Source organism: Myotis yumanensis, unplaced genomic scaffold (assembly GCF_028538775.1).
Source record: "Myotis yumanensis isolate MYYU_CA2020_CCGP unplaced genomic scaffold, mMyoYum1.0.hap1 SCAF_9, whole genome shotgun sequence".
Classification (NCBI taxonomy): Eukaryota; Metazoa; Chordata; class Mammalia; order Chiroptera; family Vespertilionidae; genus Myotis; species Myotis yumanensis.
In genome coordinates, this window is record NW_027223760.1 from 38221418 (window position 1) to 38242585 (window position 21168).

General features: G+C 51.7%; 1 protein-coding gene across 1 annotated transcript; it reads right to left on the reverse strand.

The window, feature by feature from the left end:
* Positions 1 to 1764: 1764 nt before the first annotated feature.
* Positions 1765 to 20768, reverse strand: PDIA4 (protein disulfide isomerase family A member 4). Its single transcript, XM_070424108.1, has 10 exons — positions 20457 to 20768; positions 15350 to 15527; positions 13271 to 13476; positions 11415 to 11553; positions 10117 to 10322; positions 9840 to 9998; positions 7101 to 7252; positions 4126 to 4282; positions 3632 to 3865; positions 1765 to 2981 (listed from the first exon to the last, which is right to left on the reverse strand). Exons 1-10 carry the CDS (start codon positions 20542 to 20544, stop codon positions 2566 to 2568), a joined length of 1935 nt encoding a protein of 644 aa, XP_070280209.1. The 5' UTR covers positions 20545 to 20768; the 3' UTR covers positions 1765 to 2565.
* Between the last annotated feature and the right edge of the window lie 400 nt (positions 20769 to 21168).

A 21168-nucleotide genomic window follows, 5' to 3' on the forward strand; every position in this document is an offset into this window, starting at 1 on the left:
CTCTTCCAGCCTCAATTCCCACCCTCACTGCCATCCTTCCCTCTACTTGGGGTTTTTTAAACACCTTACAGATTATTGCCTCTGCTTTGCCTCCACTTGGAAAAGTCCACGTCGTCCTCCTTCTGGCTCCTGCATCAGCCCCCCTGAAGGGATGCTCTAGGCTGTGACAGTTCCCCTGGGCCCTGCACATACCTTCTCCACTGTGCAATCCCAACCTAACGGATTTACTTGCCCATCCCCTTCCCTGGGCCCTAACCAGTCAGGTAGATTTGTTCACAGGCGGCCTACATTCTGCAGTCAATTTAGGAATCGCTTACTCAGTGAAGACTTTCCCAGAGAGCCTGGTCTCCAGATTGTACTTCAGAAGAGGATATATTTTTATTTCTGCTCCAGGCTCTTTGCCAATGTGCCCATGAAATAAATCTCTTGGGATCTTCTTAAAATGCAGATTCGGTTCAGCAGGTCTGCGGCCCAACCTTGTGATTCTGCATTTCAGACAGAAATCCAGGGAGTGTGATGTCACAGGTCCCTGGGCCACTGAGAAGCGAGCCTCACTCCTATACTTTCCTGAGCTCAAGCCTTGCTCATCCATGGCTCTCAGCTCAAACGTCACCTCAGCCGGGCTTTCCCGACACCTTAATTCCACGAGGCTGTGCTGTGCTTCCCTTCTAGAGTCAGTCTCCTCCTCACGGCTTCGTGCACGCGGTGCGGACATTTCCCCAACTAGACCGGAGCCCCCAAGGAGAGGGGCTACTGTTCTCCTGCTGGTGCTGGATAAACAAGCCTCTCAGTTGAAGAAAAGGCCATGAGCACCACACCCACATTTCCTCCTATGACAGCGGTTCTCAACCTATGGGTCGCGATCCCTTTGGCGGTCGAACGACCCTTTCACAGGGGTCGCCTAAGACCATCCTGCATACCAGATATTTACATTACGATTCATAACAGTAGCAACATTACAGTTATGAAGTAGCAACGAAAATAATTTTATGGTTGGGTCACAACATGAGGAACTGTATTTAAAGGGCCAGAAGGTTGAGAACCACTGTCCTATGAGTTTCTGGCACAAATTCCCAGGGTGGGGTGCTCATTCTCCTGATAGAAGAGGAAAGAGGACGCCGAGGAGGGTACAGGCAACATCCTGTCACACTGGAGATTCTGAGAACTTACCGGACACCAGTTCCCACAGTCCCATCAGTCTCAGCCAGACTCAATTTTAGAGCAGATCATTTGGGAAGGCCTACCTAGGCTGCCCCCGCCAGGAGACCTGCTGGCTGCCCCCCATCCCAACCCTGCAACGAACACGCCAGTCACTGCCAAGAGCTGCCACCAGCTCAAGCAACTTCCACCTCACCACCTCTGCTGCAGTCAAAACCAGGAGCAGGTGACAGGGCAGGGGAGATGAAACATCCTGGGCACAGCTTCTGAATGGGGCTCACATCACACGCAGACCCCCCACAACCTTTGGAAGGGCTGGTCCGACATCCAGCGGGTCCTACACCTCTTCCCAGCCGCACCAGTGCTCGGCAGGTTCCTTGTCCTCCATCCTCGTCCCCCATCCTGATGGCATGTGCCACTGCTCACCTCCACACAACCTAGAGCTGAGGCCACCGAAGCCCCGCCCCTGGGCCTCCATGACCCCCCCTCGCCGGATGTTAGGTGTTAGGTGGGAAAGCGCTCCCCAGCCCACCCAGGGTGGCCTCTCCACCTTCACCTCCACCAAGGCTCTGGGTGGAGCTGGTGCCCCTGACATAGTCATGCAGGTTGATTTTCAATATTTCTTTTATTCCATCATAACAGCCTACCCAATCCTTACTATCCCCCTGAAGTACCCGCCTGTGCCCCAGGTCACCGCTCCTCCAGCCACGTCCATTCTGAAGAGTGGGTGGCCTCTCTCCCTAGGAGGCACCTTGGTTCCTGGCTCAAGGGGCCTGGGAAAAGCGCCTCGTCCTGTGGTCCTGGGAGAAGGCTCGGCGACACCCAGTCCCCTTTTCACTGCAACAAGGCTCGGCGCTGCTTGTCTGGACTGCGCGGCTCAGAGGTCAGGCTGAAGCGCCATTGTCCTTGGCAGGTTGCTTGGCGATGGCTCTCACTTTGCACCATAACAAGAAGAAACAAAAAATGAAAGCATTCCAACTAGTAATTCTTCAGATGACAACAAAATTAAGGGCAAAAATCAACATGATTTGGCAAAAGTTTTTAAAATTTTAAATTAAAAAAAGAAAAAACATTCACACAGAAGAGATTTAACTTGTCTGCTTTGAAGAAATATATTAAAGAAAGTGGAAAGTTAAAAAAATATCAAACCCCAAATAAGGATAAAAATAGATGTATCCTCTGTAAAAATCTGGGCAAATCTACTGAATCATTCATATCTATTCAGTATTCAGAGCGTGAGGTGAAATATCCGAGTATAAAAAGTTAAAAATAAAAAATAAAAAACAAAAACAGCAAAAAACTCAAGACACTGCCCCTGCGCGGTGCGGGGCCAGGCGGCTCGCTCGGGCTCCGGCCGCTGGAAGCCACAGTGTGTCTGGTCCCTGCTGCCTTCCTGCCCTCAGAGCTTTAAAGGTCTTCCCTGGTCCTGCTGGGCTTTGTGGCATGCTCTTCTATGAACTTGCTCAAGTGCTCCAGGTCTCTGTTTCCATCCTCAAACTTAATCGGGTTCTTTTTGTCCCCACTGGGCGCGAAGTAGATGGTGGGGAAGCCCTCGACCTTGTAGCGGTCGTTGGTGATGTCGTTGGCGGTGGCGTCCATCTTGGCGATGACCAGGTTCTTGTGGCTCTTGTACTTCTTGCCCAGGGCGGTGTACACGGGCTCCAGCTGCTTGCAGTGCCCGCACCAGGGCGCGTAGAACTCGATGAGGACGTCCTTCTTGGGGTCCATCACGATGGAGCCGAAGGTCTTGCCCACCACGACCTTGACGGGCCCCTTGTTGTTCTTGGGCACAGGTTGGGATTTGATAACCGGCTTCAGTTTTCCTGCCGAGGAAAGAAAGCAGGGGAGGGACGTGAGCGATGAAAAGGCCCCGGCTCCGCCTGGACTGGGTAGGGCCTTGTCTCCAACAGCCCATCCTTCAGTTTCCTGGTCTCCTCCAATCTTCTACTTCCCCAGTCCCTGCAGAGGCCAGAGAGGGGGCAGGTGGTCCCACCCAGGCCTCTGGGGCCCCTGGTCCTGTCCAGGGCGGCTGTCACAAAGGGAGAGCCGTGCCCGGGGCTGCACAGCCATGTGGGAAAAGCACTGAGCGGAGCGGCAGACAGGGACCTGGGAGGTCTACCCATGACAGGCTGGCGCTGGGGACCGGGCCATGCACTCAACCAGACCGATAAAGACATGCATGTAATGCCTCAAAGAAATTCCCACATGCACACAACTTTCCACAAACACCAAAAGCCTGTTTTAATTAAGTAAGACTTGACATTTCCAAGACATGCCTGCCCTTTTTCCTATTATAAAAAAAAAGAAAAAGAAAGGTGTGTCTCCATCTCTATCCTCCCTGAGGTACCCAGGGAACAAACCAGGTTTGGGCTCAGCACAAGCGATGGGATTGAAGAGTGCCCTGGTCTGGACGCCAGGTGCGCCCGCAGCCACCCAGGCTCACGCAGGGGAAGCCCGGCCACACGCAGCCCACCTTTTTTGAAAGCTGTGACGAACTCTCGGAGGGTGTCGGAGTCAAACTCATCGGGCTCCATGGCAAACTTCCGCCCACCCTCGTCCAGGATGGCGGCATTGACGTCCTCCCCGCTCTCGCTGAGCCCCAGGTCCTTCACCTCCGTGGCAAAGTCGTCCTCGTCGGCCACGGCAAAGGTGTACTCCGGGAAGTCCTGGGCCACCTCCAGCACCTTGCTCCGCCAAAACTGAGTGGCTGAAACAGGACGAAGGACCGTGAGCTTCAGAGATGAAGGTGAAGATTCTGCCCCTTGGATTCTAACAAGGCTTAGGCTTCCATCGGAGAGAAAAGCATTTCTGAAAATGCCACCTCTGTGAACAAGGGACCTTGGTCGAAAGCTCCACCAGCCCAGGAGGCCTGCATAAGCCCCTGCCTGGAGCACAGAAGGACAATGACCTGAAGCCATCAAGTAAACACACTCCTGACCACCCACCCACCAGGGCCTGGTCCCTCACCCGCTCTGTAGTCAAAGCTGAAGTCCACGCTGTAGTAGACGACCACCAGAGGGCGGCGCGTGTACCGCTTGGCATCGTTGGAGGGCTTGCGGTGACCCACCAGGGGCAAGGTGTGCTTCAGCACGAAGTCCTTGATGGCAGAGCCCTCCGGGGAGCCCTGCAAAAAGTGAGGACAGGTGAGGGTCGGCCTGACAAAAGTGGGGCTTATCTGACACCCCCACTTTGCTGCCACTGTTAATGAGTACAGATGGGACGGAGCACGGGAAGAGGGGATCACTGAAGGTGAGATGCTCTGGGCTCACTCAGGTACACCCCAGAAATTCCCTTTCTCTAGTGAACCTTGAGGGAGCTTGTGGGGCCACCGCAGAGGCCCCCGCCCTGTCCTCCGGGCCTGGGCTCACTGTGCTGTCAATTAGGAAATGCTGGAGGAAGGCCCGCCTCCGGAGGACAGCTGTTAACACAGCCAACTGAGCAGAGGGTCCGTCTTTCCCGTCTGATCCTCACAACTGCCCTATCAGGACATTTCAGACGACAGGACACAGCATGGAGGTGCAGAGAGGCCCAAGTGGTGAGTGGCCATGATGGCTTTGCGTTCTGCCTGGAGAAATCACCCCCGTGCTGCCCACTCCAAAGGATAGCGTGGTCTCGGGCAAGAGCATGGAGCCACAGCTGTGACTGGCCCGGAGATGGAGCAGTGTGGAGACTCAGCTCACAGTGGCACCCAGGTAACTTCAGGTAAGAAGGAGCAGTGGGAGGCACTGGCATTTACACAGAACTGTGATCGGCGGGCACAGCGGTGGTCACCTGGGGACACTGAGCCCAGGCTGTCAGAGGTGAAATGACTGCCCTGAGGGACAGGCAGCAGGTCCTGACACAGGGGCTCACACTAACTGAGGATCAGAGCCAGGCGCTCAGACACCAGACTCACAGGCACCCCGAGGGTGGGCACAGCCACTTCACGTTATAGATGAAGATACCGAGGGGCAGTGAGGTTAAGATGCTTGCCGAAGGTCACAGAGCTGGAAGTGGTGGACGAACACCACACCTTCCCCCACAGCCTGAGTCCCACCTGGACAGGACAGTCAGGGAGGTGGCCCCGTGCAGCCCTGAGGATGGGCAGAACTTTCCAAGTGAGAGGAAGAGCAGGAAGGAGCAGGGGACAAGGCATCGAGGCTCTGGCCCTAGGGTACCAGGAGGGTGGGAGGAAAGTGCCAGAAAAGCAGTGAGGTAGGTGGCAGGGGGTGTCACCCAGAAGGCAACCTCAAGAGTAAAGTGGCAGTGCACTGGCCAGTGGGGCTCTGTTGGTTGGAGCATCATCCCATGCACTAGAAGCTCACAGGTTCGATTCCCAGTCAGAGCACATACTTAGGTTGGGCATTTGGTTCCAAGTCGGGGTATGTATGGGAGGCAACCAATAGATGTTTCTCTCTCAGTTCAATGTTTCTCTCTCCATCCCCTTCTCTAAAATCAATTGAAATTAAAAATAAAGAAAGTCCTAGCTGGTTTTGCTCAGTGGATAGCACATCGGCTTATGGACTGAAGGGTCCGGGGTTCAATTCTGGTGAAGGACACATGCCCAAGGTTGCAGACTGGATCCCCAGTAGGGGGTGTGCAGGAGGCAGCCAATCAATGATTGTCTCTCATCATTGATGTTTCTATCTCTCCCTCTCCTTCCTCTCTGAAATCAATAAGAATATATTAAAACACACCACCTTGATAAAAAAAAAAAAAAATAATAGAGAGAGAGAGAGAGAGAGAGTAAAGCGGCAGTGACAGCAGGCGAACTTGCGGAGTTGAGCACACACCCCGAGCTGAGCCTCAATGTGAACTCCTTGCAGAGCAAACAGACAAGCTGTCCTCTCTCAGCAGCTCCGGGTGCCGACTTTACGCCTCACTTCACCTTATCTGTCCTGCCTTTGTCTTTCCTTTGTCCTGATTTCTAAATCCACTTTTTAAAAACACTCCTTTTCATTATATTGTGTGAGTTTTTACAAAGTAGCCTTATGTAACTTTTGGAACAAAGGTGGTATATGCATAATACCGATCCATTTAAAATGTAAAAACGCAGGCAAAACACAAAAGTCAAGTGGCAGGGCTCCATGTACCAGACTGGACTGCGAGGCTCTTCACCCCTCTGAGGTCAAGGGCCCCTTCAGGAACCTGCCAAAAGCTACAGACTCCTTTCCTGGGAACACGGACACCACACAGGCTGTGCCCGACTCCCCGGGGTCACTGCTCTATGGCCATCAGGGCTCCTCTTTGGACGTGAGACTTCCAGAAGGAGCAATGGGAGTCAGAATCAGGGCTGTCTCCACGGTCATGATCCCAGTTCGTAAAAAAGACCAGAAGGGGCACGGCTGCCCCCTGCAGGACACATCCAGGGGACTCAGTCCCACACCACATCCTCCAGGTCCCAGGGGAGCCCTCAGCCCCAGCCTGGCCCAGGAAGAACACCTGCACTCTCCCTCAGCTGCTTCTAACTGGCCGTGGGACCCTGGGTGAGACAGCTCACTTGGCTGCATCCAGTCTCTCTCTAGGAAAGTAAAAGCTTTGGGTTCAAGATCTAAGGTCTCTTCCAGGCCTGAAGATCTGCTCACTTGAAGCACTCAGTATGCTGAGCTGGGACCGCCTCCCCTTCTAGAGGTGAATGTCACATCCTTCAGGAAGATGGGGGTGGGGGCAGCAGTGGAAAGAAAGGCCAACTCCATGAGCCTTGCTGCAGTTTCGCAGAGGTGGAGCTCTGCCAGGGGCCAGGGCTCCTCACCTGCTGGGTGTGTGAGTGCTGCCTGGGTCCCTCGTGTAACTCCTGGCCAGGAACCTTCCTACTGGCTGTGCTCCAGGACCAGAGCCTTTGGTGGAGGGAAATCTCCATTCTTCAAACCCCCTGCGATGGCACCACCAGGATCCTCATGCCGATCGCATGCCCAGGGGCTGGCACTTCAGAGGGCCATCGAGGCCTGAGCGCCCTCACCCACCTGGATGTCCATCATGTTGCTCCTGGGCTCGTATTTGGACTGGAATTTCTCAGGCTGCATCATGACCAACTTCCCTGGGGAGACTTTCAAGAACTTTGCAATTTCGTTGCTGAAAGTGTGGTGGAATTTGTAATCTTCTCTCAGGTTGTTAGCTGAAAAATGAACCAAATGATAAATACACAATTCATTAAATTGCTTAAACAATCAAGTTTTAACTCATAACCCACATCAACCAAAGCAAATGCCCTGGAAATAGTGTAATGACCACCCGAGTTCTTGTGTGGACAGCACCTCAAGTTTAAAGATTGGATTTTTAAACTTGGTACAAGCCTAATACCTTAAAACCTGTATCTTGGAATTTATTAAAAAAATTTAACAAACTGAATGTTCACAGAAAAACTTAGAGCTAATCTGTCAGGTGTCCGGTTGACTGCTGTCTCCAATGCTGGGAAGCACATCGATCACGGAAAGGCATTCTCGAGAGATGACAGTGAGCGTCGCACACTGCTGTGCGCACATGGTGAGCTGGCACACGCAGCACCTCCCGGGGGCCTAATCTCTCCTCAATGTGTGTGTGTGGCGGGGGGGAGCTGTTGGTGGGCTGGGGTCCTAAATGTGGTTCCCTAACTATATATATTACATTTAAATCTCATCAAACTCACAAGATAAAACCCTGCTGTCTGGATACTCAAGAACAGGGGCTGGCCAACTTTTTCCAGAAAGGACCAGACAGTGAACGCCTGTGCCTTTGTGGGCCACACTGCCACAACCACTCGATTCTGGGCTCAAGTGTGAAAACAGCTAGACAGTGTGTGAACAAGTGAGTGCAGCTGTGTTCCAATAAAACCACAAACCAGGCAAGGCCTGTCTGTCAACCCTGCCCTCAATCGGGGGTGACCAGACCTCAGTCCCTCTGCTCTGTCCTGGCTGAGGCGCCTAGACCCCCCTCTAAGGCAGCTAGCATATCACATGACTTGGGGGAGGCAGGGAGGCAGCCTGGAGATGCCATGGCTCACAGAATCAGACAAAGCCAGATTCAAATCACAATTCTGCAACCTGCTAATGGTGTGATGCCAGAGCTGCTCATTATGCACCTGCCCACGCCTCAGTCCACCCTCTGTAGAAACAGGAGTCTACCTCGTAGATCGCTGTGAGGATCAGTGAGGCAACCCACCCACCCTGTTCTAAGCCTCCAGGTGCCCCAGATATTAACAGCTGGCTGAGGACAAAGAGACAAAATTGCCTCAAGAATTTGGTTAGCCACCCCCCTTATTCAGATCCTTCTCCCACTATCCACAGACCGCCCTGCATCCCTAGGGCTGTCTCGCTCCTTCCATGCAGCCCAGTGAACAGGAATGGGCCAGCACAGTAGGCCCAGTGACTCTCACCTCTGCCTGCAGCCTAACCAGACGGAGCCTGAGAGGCACATGTGTCTGACTAGAAGTGTGGTGCCTGGACTGGCAGTGTGGGCAGCACCTAGCCCACCCACCATCCAGCCTACTGCCTCAGGCCTGATCACAGACACCACACCACACCACACCACACCCCTCCCCCCTCAGCATGTGCACACACACAAATGTGACTTGGGTCTAGGGTTCCTGTACAAGTTCCTTCTTGATTACTTACGAGTGGACGACAGGGTTACCTACTCGTAGTCGGCAAACTGAGGCTCGCGAGCCACATGTGGCTCTTTGGCCCTTTGAGTGTGGCTCTTCCTAAGCCTTAGGAGTACCCTAATTAAGTTAATAACAATGTACCTACCTATATAGTTTAAGTTTAAAAAATTTGCCTCTCAAAAGAAATTTTAATCGTTATACTGTTGATATTTGGCTCTGTTGACTAATGAGTTTGCCAACCACTGACCTAATCAATGAAGACCAAGGAGCAAGAGCGGAATTTAGCTCTACGGTAAGGTGTACTACATTAATCTGCATTTGACATGTGCATGACTGTTACAGGAGTCAGCACATTGCAAGCAGTGCATTTAAAAGATGACAATCAGTACTCTAAAGTAGAAAAACGAGCCATTTTTGGTGTAAGTGCAGTGAGAAGGTAGAAGGTATTCAGAAGGAAGTGATGGGGATGGAGGAGACCTGAGTGTTCCTGAATAAACCGACTTTCATTCACAACCTAAGGGCCATCCTGGATGGCAAGTACACCTGCCCCAGGCAGGGGCCAGACAACTGTGCCCACCCCCACAAAACACTACTACTGACAGCTGGTCATAACAATTTCACTTCTCACATTAGCAAGACTAGGACTTATGGGTGCTTATTAGTATCACCAGGCACTCCGTCTACATTACCGCAGTTAACGTAACCAACCACCTTCGAAGTAGAAAAGGTCACCAAGGTGGACAGAACACCAGGTTGATCAGGTCACTGTCTGCGGTCAGTCAAGTGCTAACAATGGACAGAGCCAGGACTCAAACCCAGGTCTGATTCCCTCACTTTCTGGTGAAGAGCCTCCCCTTGCAGAGAGGCTGGCTTTGGGAAGGGGGTCCTGGAACGCAAGGGAGATAAGACAATGAACTTCACTGTGGCCCGCCCCCCCCCCCCCCCCCGCCCCATGTACAATTAAGGCAACAGAGAACTAACCTCCAAAGCTGACAGCTAAGCCTATTCCCACAGATGCTATGCAATTCATCAAGCCATCCCCTAAATTGACGCCCAGGGCTGTTACGCAAAGGCAGCAGGCTCCCCGGTAGCGGTCTGTCCAGTGCAGAGGGCCACTACTCACCCGCATCCTGGTATAGCTGGTAGGCCGGGTCACTCTCTGCCTTGAAGACTCCAATGATGATGACATCATCTCCATCCTTCAGGAACTCTTGGACCTGCTTCAGGGCCAAAATCTCCTTGGAGGGCGGCCCGGACTGCTCAATCATGTAGTCGACGATCCCTGGGAGCAGAGCACCCGCCTGAGGAGAGGCTGGGGTTCCAGGGCGCTCTGCCCACCGCCCACATCCACCAGGGAGCTTCCCCACCCCACTGAGCTTGGAGAAGGAAGTGGCCCCTACCGTATTTCTCCCTTGGGCCATTGTATTCAAAAGGCTTCCCCTTGCGGAAGATCTTCAGGGTGGGATAGCCGGAGACACCGAACCTCTTGGCCAGGTCTGTTTCCGTGGTGGCGTCGACCTTTGCCAGAGGGATTGGGGGAGAGCGCTTGCTCAGCTCCTTGGCGGCCTTCTCATACTCGGGGGCCAGCTTCTTGCAGTGCCCACACCTGCCAGAGCAAGCCAGTTTGGTCAGGGGCCTGTTCCAGTGTGGACACAGCCTTCCAGTTACACAAGGTGCAAAACCCAGCCTGCGTTCCTGAGCAACTCAGTGAGATCCAGCAGACCTCCGTCTCTGGGCGAGGGTGCTGAGCCAGGCCCCTCAGGAACCAGCTCGACACGGCTTCCTCCCGTGGCATACACACACACACGCACACGCATAGGCACAGACCAGAGCGCAACTATGACATGGAGTAAGATGTGGGAAAGGCCAAGACAATGTCCTAAGAAGGGAGATGTGGGTCAAGTAGGGACTCAAGTCAGGGACGGCTTCTTACAGGAAGTGACATTTGAGCTGGGACATGAGGGACGAACAGGAAGTGGACAGGAGCTGAAAAAGGTGGGTGAGGGGAGGGGACACCAGGCAGGAAAGTTGTGGGAACCCTGAGGCTCTAGCATGAGAAGGGGACACATGTCGAGTGTGCAGCAAGGCTGAGGGTCATCTTCCAAGATTCACTGTGGAACAAACAGCCATGAGCAGAGACAAAGACAGATTCAACCCTCAGGAGGGAGACAGTGAGGCAGGGATGACAACCTGCGGTAGGTAGAGCGAGGCCACCAGATGCCACCCCCACCTTCATCTCTGTTCTTTCCTCTCTCCCAGCTGGCGAACTTCCATAAACAGCATTCCAGGCCCCCTACCCGAGGTGAAGGGTGTCACGGCTCTCAGTGCCTAGACAGCCACAAGCCATCAAAGCGCTTTCACACGTGTTCCTCAGAGATGCTCCCTGATAGGTGTGCGGTGACGAACCTAAGCATAGGCCAGGTGCTCAGCCGTGTGCTCCAGCCTTGAGGAACCCAGGCAGCCCTTTCATGTGGGTCATGTAGGCTTCCCCCATATCCTAGGCTTATGTTCAGCCTCATCATACCCCTCAGGAAGACTGTAAAAGGCTACCCCTTTCCGGAACACTAAGCAGCTCCACATCGCCCTCTGTGCAAGGTGGGGATGCTGCACCCAGGCCATCTCTGCAGCCCCGCCCAGTGCTGGCAGGGTACCCAGTACAGGACGGGCCTACTGTAACATGAGAGCAACATTATCTTACCAGGGGGCATAAAACTCCACCAGAATGATGTCTGCATCGTTCACCACTTCATCGAAGTTATCTTTGGTCAGCACAAGTGTGACTTCTGGTGGAGGCGTCCAGTTGGGCTGGGAGATCTCTTTGACCTTGGCAATAATTTCTGAAAGAAACCCAACAAGACTGAGCACAGGCAGACTTCTCGACAGCCCAAGGCCAGCCTGACAAATGAGACTCTATCATCATCTATTCTATCCTGATAAATTAGACTACAGTACTAACTGCAAGTAAACACTGAGACATCACCTCCCAGTGCTTGATCACACATACTGATCAACAGCTTTGGGGGCATCCCCTTAACATGTACACACCTAGCACTGACACATTACAGCATCATACAACAGTGAGGAAAATGGAGAGCAGCGGCTCCCAAATGCTCAGGCTGCATTGGCATCACCTGTTATGAAGGGAACTTTGAGGCCCAGTCCAAGTGACTTCCTATCCTTGATGTGGAATCCAGGTCCAACAAAGGGAAGGCACGTGTCTAGGACACAGGGCTACTGCATGGCCAAGACCCAAACCTTATCCAGTGCTATTAGCCCCGGGAATGGACAATGGAGCATGGGTTTTTTTTTAAGGCGGTTAAAAGATTCCTAAAGGATACCACAATCTTATTTGTTCATTCATGTAATAAAATTCATTTAGTGCCTAATGTGAGCAGGCAGGGACCCACAGGCCTGGTTTAAGAGACCCGCCTGGCTCCCCACACCATGGTTCCCAAAGTGCAGTCTGGGCCTGAGGCCTCAGCAACCCCTGGGTGCTCGTAAGAAATGCAAATTATTAAGCCTGACCTGAAACTTACTGAGTCAGGGAACTCTGGAGATGGGGCTCTGCATCTGTCTTAAATGACCGCCCCTCCTGTTTCGGTGATTCTGATACAAGATGAACAGTGAGAACCACTGCTCTAGGACAGCGATTTTCAACCTCTGTCATCTCATGGCACACAGAGACTAATTACTAAAATTCTGCAGCACACCAAAAAATATATTTTTTGCTGCTCTGATAAAAAAAAAATTATAATTTTGATTCATTTACACAGGACGGCTATTGTTGTGTTGCCTGTTGTCATACTCTGTCTTTTGTATCATTTCTTTTTTTAAAAATGTTCTTCCCTAGCTGGTTTGGCTCAGTGGATAGAGTGTCCCAGTTCAATTTTGGTCAAGGGCATGTACATTGGTTGCGGGCTCATTTCCCGGCCCTGGTCAGGGCACATGTGGGAGGCAACCAATCGATGTGTCTCTCTCACATAGATGCTTCTCTCTGTCTCTATCCCACCCTTCCACTCTCTCAAAAAATCAATGGGAAAAATATCCTTGGGTGAGGATTAACAACAAATTTTCAATTACAGTTAATATTATGTCATTTCTTAACACATCTACCCCAGATCTTGTTTAATGGTCTGAAATTGGAAGATACCCCTCCCACCCAAGGACAAGTTTATTTTGATCTTGGTTAGCTCAAATATACCAGAAAGGATCACTCCCAGAAGCTGGTGCTCTGAGGGGTCACTCACAGTCCTCCCAACTTGTCTTCCTTCCTTACTTTTTAAAAAAATTGTATTTTTATTGATTTCAGAGAGGAAGGGAGAGGTAGAGATAGAAACATCAATGATGAGAATCACTGACTGACTGCCTCCTGCACACCCACTACTGGGGATTGAGCTCACAACCCAGGCATGTGCCCTTAACTGGAATCGAACCTGGGACCCTTCAGTTCACAGGCTGACGCTCTACCCACTGAGTCAAACCAGCTAGGGCTTGTCTTCCTTTCTATTACTGAAAATCTCCTCCCCGGCTTGGTACCACTCAGGTACTACTCACCGTCCTGGGTCCTGGAACCCTCGTAGTCGACAGCCTGCCCCTTCTTGAGGATCTTGATGGTGGGGTAGCCGCTCACATCAAACCTGCTGGCCAGCGCTGACTCTGAGGTCGCATCAATCTTAGCGACAGGAATGGGAGGGTCGTTCTCCTTCAAGGTACTGGCAATTTTTTCATACTCTGGAGCAAACTGCTTGCAATGTCCACACCTAAGAAGGTTTGGGGAAAGATGAGCAAGTTGATTGTACCCCTGGAGGCTTAACTCCAGCAATGCACACAAAAATGCGGCATCAGGGCGGGGAAAATCTATAGTTAAGAGGAGACACATGGGATATCACGGGGAGGCCAAGCTGGCTGGAAGTCAAACAGATCAATTTTCAGCTTCCAGCTCTGCTTTGGGCACAGACTTTCAATGTCTCTGAACCCTATATTTTCACTTATAAGCTTCTCAAAATTTGGCCCAGAGACCCCTTGCAAGGGGCTTATGAGGTGAAACTCTTTACATAAACATTTTTTGTCTTTTTCACTCATTCTCTCAGAAGTATATAATGGAATTTTCCAGAGGCTACACTGACTGACAATGGTGTCAGCATTTGGATGTTAACATGTAATGGGTTACTGTTACTTAAAAATGAGTAATTTTTTTTTATTTATTTTTAAATATGTTTTTATTAACTTTTAGAGAGAGAGGAAGGGAGGGGGGTGGAGAGATAGAAACATCAATGAGAGAGAAATACCCTGCGTGCCACCCACTGGTGATCGAGCCTACAACATTCCCGGTCAGGGCATGTGTCCTGACCGGGAATCGAACTCTGCCCTCTTGAGTTCTTGGGTCTATGCTCAACCACTGAGCCACACCAGCTGGGTAAAATGAGTAACTTTTAAATTTCTGTTTTAATTCCTAATATGGTAAATATGATAAACATGACCCACATGAAAGCTATTTGGGGTCCTCAAATTTTAAGTGGTAAGGGATTCATTCCCAAGACTAAAGTTTGAGCACTGCCCTGGCCGGGTGGGTCAGCTGGTTAGAGCATCATCCCGATACACCAAGGTTGCCTACGGGTTTGATTCCCAGGCAGGGCACATGCAAGAATCAACAAATGAATGCATAAATAAGTGAAACAACAATCAACGTGGCTTTTTTCTCTCTCAAATCAATAAAAATTTTAAAAATTAATTTGAGAACTGCTGATCTATAAAATAGGAATAAAACCTCACAGACCTGTTCATAGGACTGTTGAAATTTTTTATACAAAATACCTTGCCGAAACCGGTTTGGCTCAGTGGATAGAGCGTCGGCCTGCGGGCTCAAGGGTCCCAGGTTCGATTCCGGTCAAGGGCATGTACCCGGGTTGCCGGCACATCCCCAGTGGGAGATGTGCAGGAGGCAGTTGATTGATGTTTCTCTCTCATCGATGTTTCTAACTCTCTATCTCTCTCCCTTCCTCTCTGTAAAAATTCAATAAAAATATATTTAAAAAAAAAAAAAAACCTAGTACTATACTCGAACTTCAAGCACCAGACACATATGTACACCTTGACTACTATGTTTTCAAGTGAACCAAGGAGGGTGGGTGAAAGAGGAAAGAAGAGATTAGGAGATAACAGAAGAGAGATGGGGGAGGAATACAAGATGGGTAACATACTGCACTGTGAGGGTGAAAGACAGGAAAGGGAGCGGGCGCCTTCTCTGCCTTCCCAGGGGCTGTGTCAGGCCTACTACACCCGGGAGCCAGCCTGACCACGGGCAGGACGAGGGAGGTGGCCTTGAGATGGGTCAGATGTCTGTCACCAACACAGGTTTCCATATCATCAGAGTTTGTGAAACACCCAGCCCTCCTGCCTTCCCTGGCTGTAACTATCAGAGGACAGGTTCATATTTGAAACTGCTGGGGACCACACTCTGTAACGGCTGGCTCATGGGATGTGCGGTACAAATTGGCAGAATTCGGAGGTCCTGGTGATCCTGAACCAAGGGCTCGCATTCCTGCACCTAGCCATTCCCGCCCTGCCAGGGTCAAGCATGGGAGCAGAGGAACCTCGCATCCACCCTGAAGGAACCAGAATGTGGGTCCTTACCATGGAGCGTAGAACTCCAGCAGCACCGTGTCTTTGTCAGCCACAAAGTTATCAAAGTTTACGTCATTTAGGACTAAGACACCGTTTTCTTCCTTAACTTCCAAGTCATCTTCCTCCTCTTCCTCCTCCTCCTCCTCCTCCTCATCTTCCTCCTCAATGGCCTCTTCTTTATTAGAATCTGAGCAGGAAATATCCAGAATGGTTAGAAAACCAGTGACTTTCCCTCCTTAAAAATTTTCCTAGAACCCCAAATCCTTCAAAATGTGTCGTGAGTCTGGAGTAGTCTCTGGGAACCCCCAGCAGATGGGGTGGTGACATCAGGACTTTCCACCCCAGAAATTCTGCTCCAAGTTTGCATACTGGGTAGCCACTTAAGATTTAATTTAAAGGGAGGCCATGGTTAAATAAGACGTCTGAAAACCAGACCTAGAATTTAAAGTCTAAATACCCCAGCAGGATTGTCCCCCTCCCCAGAGGTAGCACCCCTGCTCTGCATGCCTCCTGCCTGAATACAGAGACCCCAACATCAGCCTCCTCCTGCTCTGTACTGAGCTCTCATTCACTATCCCTCAGCAACCCCCCTGCAGTCTCTCTAGCCCAGTGGTTGGCAAACTTCGGCTCTCGAGCCACATGCGGCTCTTTGGCCCCTTGAGTGTGGCTCTTCCACAAAATACCACGTGCGGGCGCGCACTTACAGTGCGATTGAAACTTCGTGGCCCATGCGCAGAAGTCAGTATTTTGTGGAAGAGCCACACTCAAGGGGTCAAAGAGCCGCATGTGGCTCTCGAGCCGCAGTTTGCTGACCACTGCTAGCCCATGGCTCCTCTGCACAGCCCATGCTCTGCGTTTTAGGAACACCTCGTTTTATGGTTCCCTCTAGTTTGTGCTCCCAGGTATTAACTTTCACCAATGTGCTTCCAGCCTAGAAGCAAACCTCCTTTCCCAGAACACAGAATCCAAGTACACCTCATTATCAAGGTTGTTAATTTTTTTTGCCAAACTACAGATACAAGGCATTGTGGGACCACAGTTATTATTCAGGTCCTCCAGCTTCGGTCACATCAGCAAGTGCACTTGAAGCAAGCACGAGGACTTCATTAACTCCGAAGCCAGAACATTTCAAGGGGCCAATTATTGGTGTTTGGAGATACTTCCCAAGAGATAAACCAAGATGGGCAGTTTCCAAGTTTGGGGCAGAGGATGAGATCAAAGCATGAAAACCTACCCTTGGGATCCTGGAACTCCTGGGACTTACAGAGTCTGATCCCCGTCCCTAACTAATCCCCCAACTACTCCAGGGCTGGCCCTGCGGCTGCTCAGGCGAGCCAGGGCACTGGTCTGGGTGGGGTGGGCAGCTTTGTCCATTACTGTTAAAATTTACCAATCCACAAACTAATTACAAAAAGCAAACCAGTTGGAATGTTGAATACACAATACAATATACAGATGATGCATTATAGAATCGTACACCTGAACCTATATCATTTTATTAATCAATGTCACCCTAATTCAATAAAAAGCAAACCAAAACCACCCCCCACCCCGCCAGCTACTTTCCTCAAACATGTGCCTTTAAACACCTTACTGCTTTTTCCTGACTTCCACATTCCTTTGTCAGGAGAGGGAGAAACAGCTCTAAAATCCCCCCCAAAAAATCCCCCCCAATTTGAAAATACAAACCAAGCAGACTCCCCTGTTTCCTGGGACAAGTTCCTTCCCCTGCCCTCAGTTTTCCTCCTAGCCCACACCTTGCACTCTGGACCACAGTTCTGCAACAACCCTTCCTCTGGCCACCTTATCACCTCCCTCCTCCATGGCAGGAACTCTGTGGGGTGGACAGACCTGCAGGGGCTCCAGGCCCCCAGCACTGTCATCAGGCAGCACCAAGAAGAACAAGGCTTCCTGGATGTGAAGGGGGCCAGAACACAGGGGAAGACAACATCTTTTGCAAGTCCTACCCAAAATGACCTGCAGGAGGGGACTTGATGCGGGTGCTCTGCTTCAGCTGGGGTGCCTGCCTAGGAGGCACCACACACCCTGGCCAGGGTCCAGGCGCTCACTTGGGCTGGATGGCCTGCTGTGGGCAGGGAGGTGGGGCTTGTGGGCCGTGCATATACACTCACTGCCTGGCTGCTCTGCCCGGTCAGATCTACCTGCAGAATCAAATTTACGTGCAGGCAAATGGAAAGACTGGAGGAGGGTTGAAAGAAAGCACTGGGGAGCCTGGTCTGCTCTTCAAGCTAGGAAATACAGCTAAGGGAGGAAGAGGGACTTGGCAATCTGCTCAACACACAGGGATAAGGTGAATTTTACAAAAAGGAAAAGCAAAGATGCCTCCTTCCCTATGCTGGGCCCGACGTGGTCTGTGAGCACGAGAGACGGGGCTCTCGTGATTAAATGGGTATCCGTGAGTTAGCGTGGGCCAGAGCTAAGAGTGAACTCCTTTCTTGAATTTAAAAATGTTTTCCACTCCTCCCCAACTCACAGACAAAGGACTGATTGCCCTGCAATTTGAGAAGGTGCTGGCTCTGTGTTCCCACCAACTAGAAACCCACATTTCCCCACAAAGAAAATACCTACTTTTTAGTGGGGAGACCACTCTTCATAGGGCTTCACTTTTAAGCCCAATGGATCAAAATATACCCAAAGCCTCTGGCACCTTCTGGAAGCGTGCCATCCTCAGCCTGGGGCCGATGCAGCCTCTCGCATAGCCTCAATAGTGCTGAGCCCAGGTGGTAAGGCCACTCCTAAAATGGGGCCCTCCTCTAACCAGGTCACTGCAGTACCTGTCCACTCCCACCAGTACATGTGGTGATAAGAATGGATCCCTGCCCGGTCTGGACGCTAGAAGCTCCTTGCAGAATGTCCTCATCAACTTTCTCAGCTCATCACTTCCAATCCCCACTACAGATGTCCCTGTAACAGTTGGATAAACTCTGCCATTAGGTCAATACTGAATGGTCTATATTAAACATGGACAAGAGAAACTTATCAGATGTAACATTCTAGCTGATATGGTTGACAGGACTGTGCTGAGCTCTTAAACATTCTCTCATCCCTTGAGGGAAACACATTCCATGCGCTCACAGACAAGAAACGGAGGCACAGAGAGCCTAGGTCACCTGCCCGAGGATCACAAAGCTACTCAGTGACGGCTCCTGACCACTCCACTACTGCACTATATTGTCATATTAGATTTTCTTCTCAATACACCCAAAGTTTTACGATTACTTCTCAGGAATGAAAAGAGAGAGGTGGCTGAAGAGCTCTTTAATGCTAGTGATTTTCCACTTAAAATCTAAACCCATCCCAAATAAAAGCAGGCATCAAAATATCTTCATTCTGTTCGCTGGAAAGACGTGACGAGTAGAAGTGACGTCTAATTTGAGACATGAGCCGCAAACTGAGGCTTAAGTCATCAGAGCTCAAGCTCTATTGGTGACCGTATTTTGGGGGGGCATCTAGGACCCAGACACCACTGTGCTGTTTGAATCCAACATGTAAGAAAGGCACACAAAACTGAAAACCCTGCAGCCTTGGAATATCTGGGGAGGGGGAAAGTGTGGCCCCAAAATAAATCCACAGGACAAGTTACCTGTGAGAGTGAAGGGCAGGGATCCCCACAGGGATGGGCAAGAGTCCAGATAGGGCTCGAAGCTCCACTCCACCCCAGAGGATGCCCTGGGAAACCTGCCTCAGCCACGACAACTCCAGAGTTCCCTGGCTCACCCCAAAAGCAACCGCTTCCCAGGCCTCCACTGCGTTAGTGACCTGTGGCCCAAATGACAAACGGACTGGTTATTAGTAGCCCTTGGTGCCCACGCCATTTGCTTTTTAGCTACATTCCAAAAAGTACCCTCCATCCCCACTGGTCCTCAAACTTGAACGTACCTCCCAACGTTTATTCTATGAGTCCATGAACAGTGTGTCTAGAATGCAGATCACAGCCCTCACCCCAACTTCTGCTTTGGTATATTTTGGGACTCTGTATTTAAATAAGTACCAGGTGATTTGGATAAAGGTGCCAGGTCACCCTTGTAAGGCCACGCTGCTATATAGATCCTTTCGGCAGGTGTTTTTCACTAGGTGCTGGCTTTTACTTCCTTTTCTATTTGGGTAAAGATTCTTGATTCAGTGACCCCAGAGAAGTTACTCAATCTGTTTGAAAGAGTACAAAGTTCACACTTCCTTACACACTAATCTTAGAAAAGGGGCTTATTTATATTGGAACGAACTCACTAGGAAAAGAAAAAAACTAGTCGTGGGGAGAAAGACAAGAGAGGAAGAAAGCTGAGACCCGTAACGGGTTGCCCTGTTCTCTCCGAGTAGCTTCCTTTCCTTGCAGTGTACTTTCTACTTGTCAAAGTTCTCTTAGCCATGTGTTCTGAGCTCGCTGATTTCAAAGCAAAATGCAGGACCGATGACTAGTAACTGTCGATCGATCGTTCCTGCGAGAGAAGGTGCTTCATGGGCACCGGCTACAGGCCTCATCCTTGACTCCCAGACCCAGCGCGGTGATTGGCACATAGTAGGTGCTGAATAAATGTTCGCTGAGGGACTGGCATCTTCCGGTTTTAAAAAGATGCAAACCAAGCTACACATTTCTCCCACCAACCAGAACCCTCAGGTCACTTATTTCCAAATTTAAAGACGTTTTAAAAAAGTAAGATGCTTGCTGCCCACGACTCCTCTGGGCTCCCACTTGGGCCTTCACGCCCCGGCCTTCTCTGAATCCCGATTGGAAACACTGGCCCCCTGTCCTACACTCCCTGGGCGTGTTCGCCTGGACATTTTAAGCAATTCTCAAACTCCCCTTCACGGGAGCATGGGCCTGAGGAAAGTCTGAGCGGAATCGGGACGAAGAAACCAATTGCAAAGAAGGCACTTTGCACCCCTCCGGTCCAAGCCTCGGCGGCAGCCCCGACCCCGTCCCCGCGCTGCCATCCCGGGATCTATGCGATGAGGGCCACCCGCAACCGTCCCTTAAACTCCAGAATGTCGGCGCCGGCGTCAGTCTTGGAGGGGCTCCGCGCGGAACCCGCCGGTCCCGGGTCGCACCCACCCCCGCGCCGCGCGAGACGCTCTTCAGCCCACAGGCCCGGCTCACCTGCGTCCGGCCCCCCGGCGCTCGCCACGGCCAGCAGTTGCACCAGCGCCAGGAGTAGGACCAGCAGGCAGGCTTTCCGGAGCCTCATCACGGCGGCGTGAGCGCGGGCTCCCAGCACCGGCAGCAGCTGAGCGATCCCGGACCCGGGGCTCTGGCCTGGAGGGCGGAACGCGAGGGTCGAAAAGAAACTGCCCCCTCCCCTCCCACGAAGTCCTCGCCGGAGATTGGCTAGGGGCGAGAGCCGGCCAATCCCAGCCCGATCGGGGGCGCGGGCCGCGGGCGCCTCGCTGCGCGTCCCAGCTCCGGGCACCGCCCTCCACGCCCGCGCTCCTCCCCAGCCTCCTCCGCGCGCCGGGAGGCTCCTGCGTTTAAAGCTCTGAGCCCTAACGTGAGGTGCCCCCTTCTGATTGGCTGCGCCGGAGCCACCAATCAGCAGCTGCCACTCGGTTTGCCGGGAGCGCACAGGCTTAGAGAGGGAGCGGGGGAGAACAAAGGCGGCCGGCAGGAGCCTGAGGGGCGTGGCCGTACTACGCATCGTGGCACGATTGGGCGTCTGTGGGGTGGGCGGGGCCTGTATGTGCAGGGCGGGGCGGAGCTCCGGGAGGGCTGTTGTGCTTCGCAGGAAGAACACGTGTCCTTAGAAGAGCGGTCAGCGCAAAGGCTGTCTGCTCAACCTGCAGCGGTCCCCGGAGACTCGGGATCTGTTCGGCGG

Coding starts and splice junctions, on each gene's coding strand:
- PDIA4 (XM_070424108.1), bottom strand. CDS start 20,544: ATGAGGCTCCGGAAAGCCTGCCTGCTGGTCCTACTCCTGGCGCTGGTG. Junction 11,554..13,270: donor GGGTTCCAGGACCCAGGACG/GTGAGTAGTACC, acceptor GGTTTCTTTCAG/AAATTATTGCCAAGGTCAAA. Junction 10,323..11,414: donor GTGGAGTTTTATGCCCCCTG/GTAAGATAATGT, acceptor TTGCTCTGGCAG/GTGTGGGCACTGCAAGAAGC.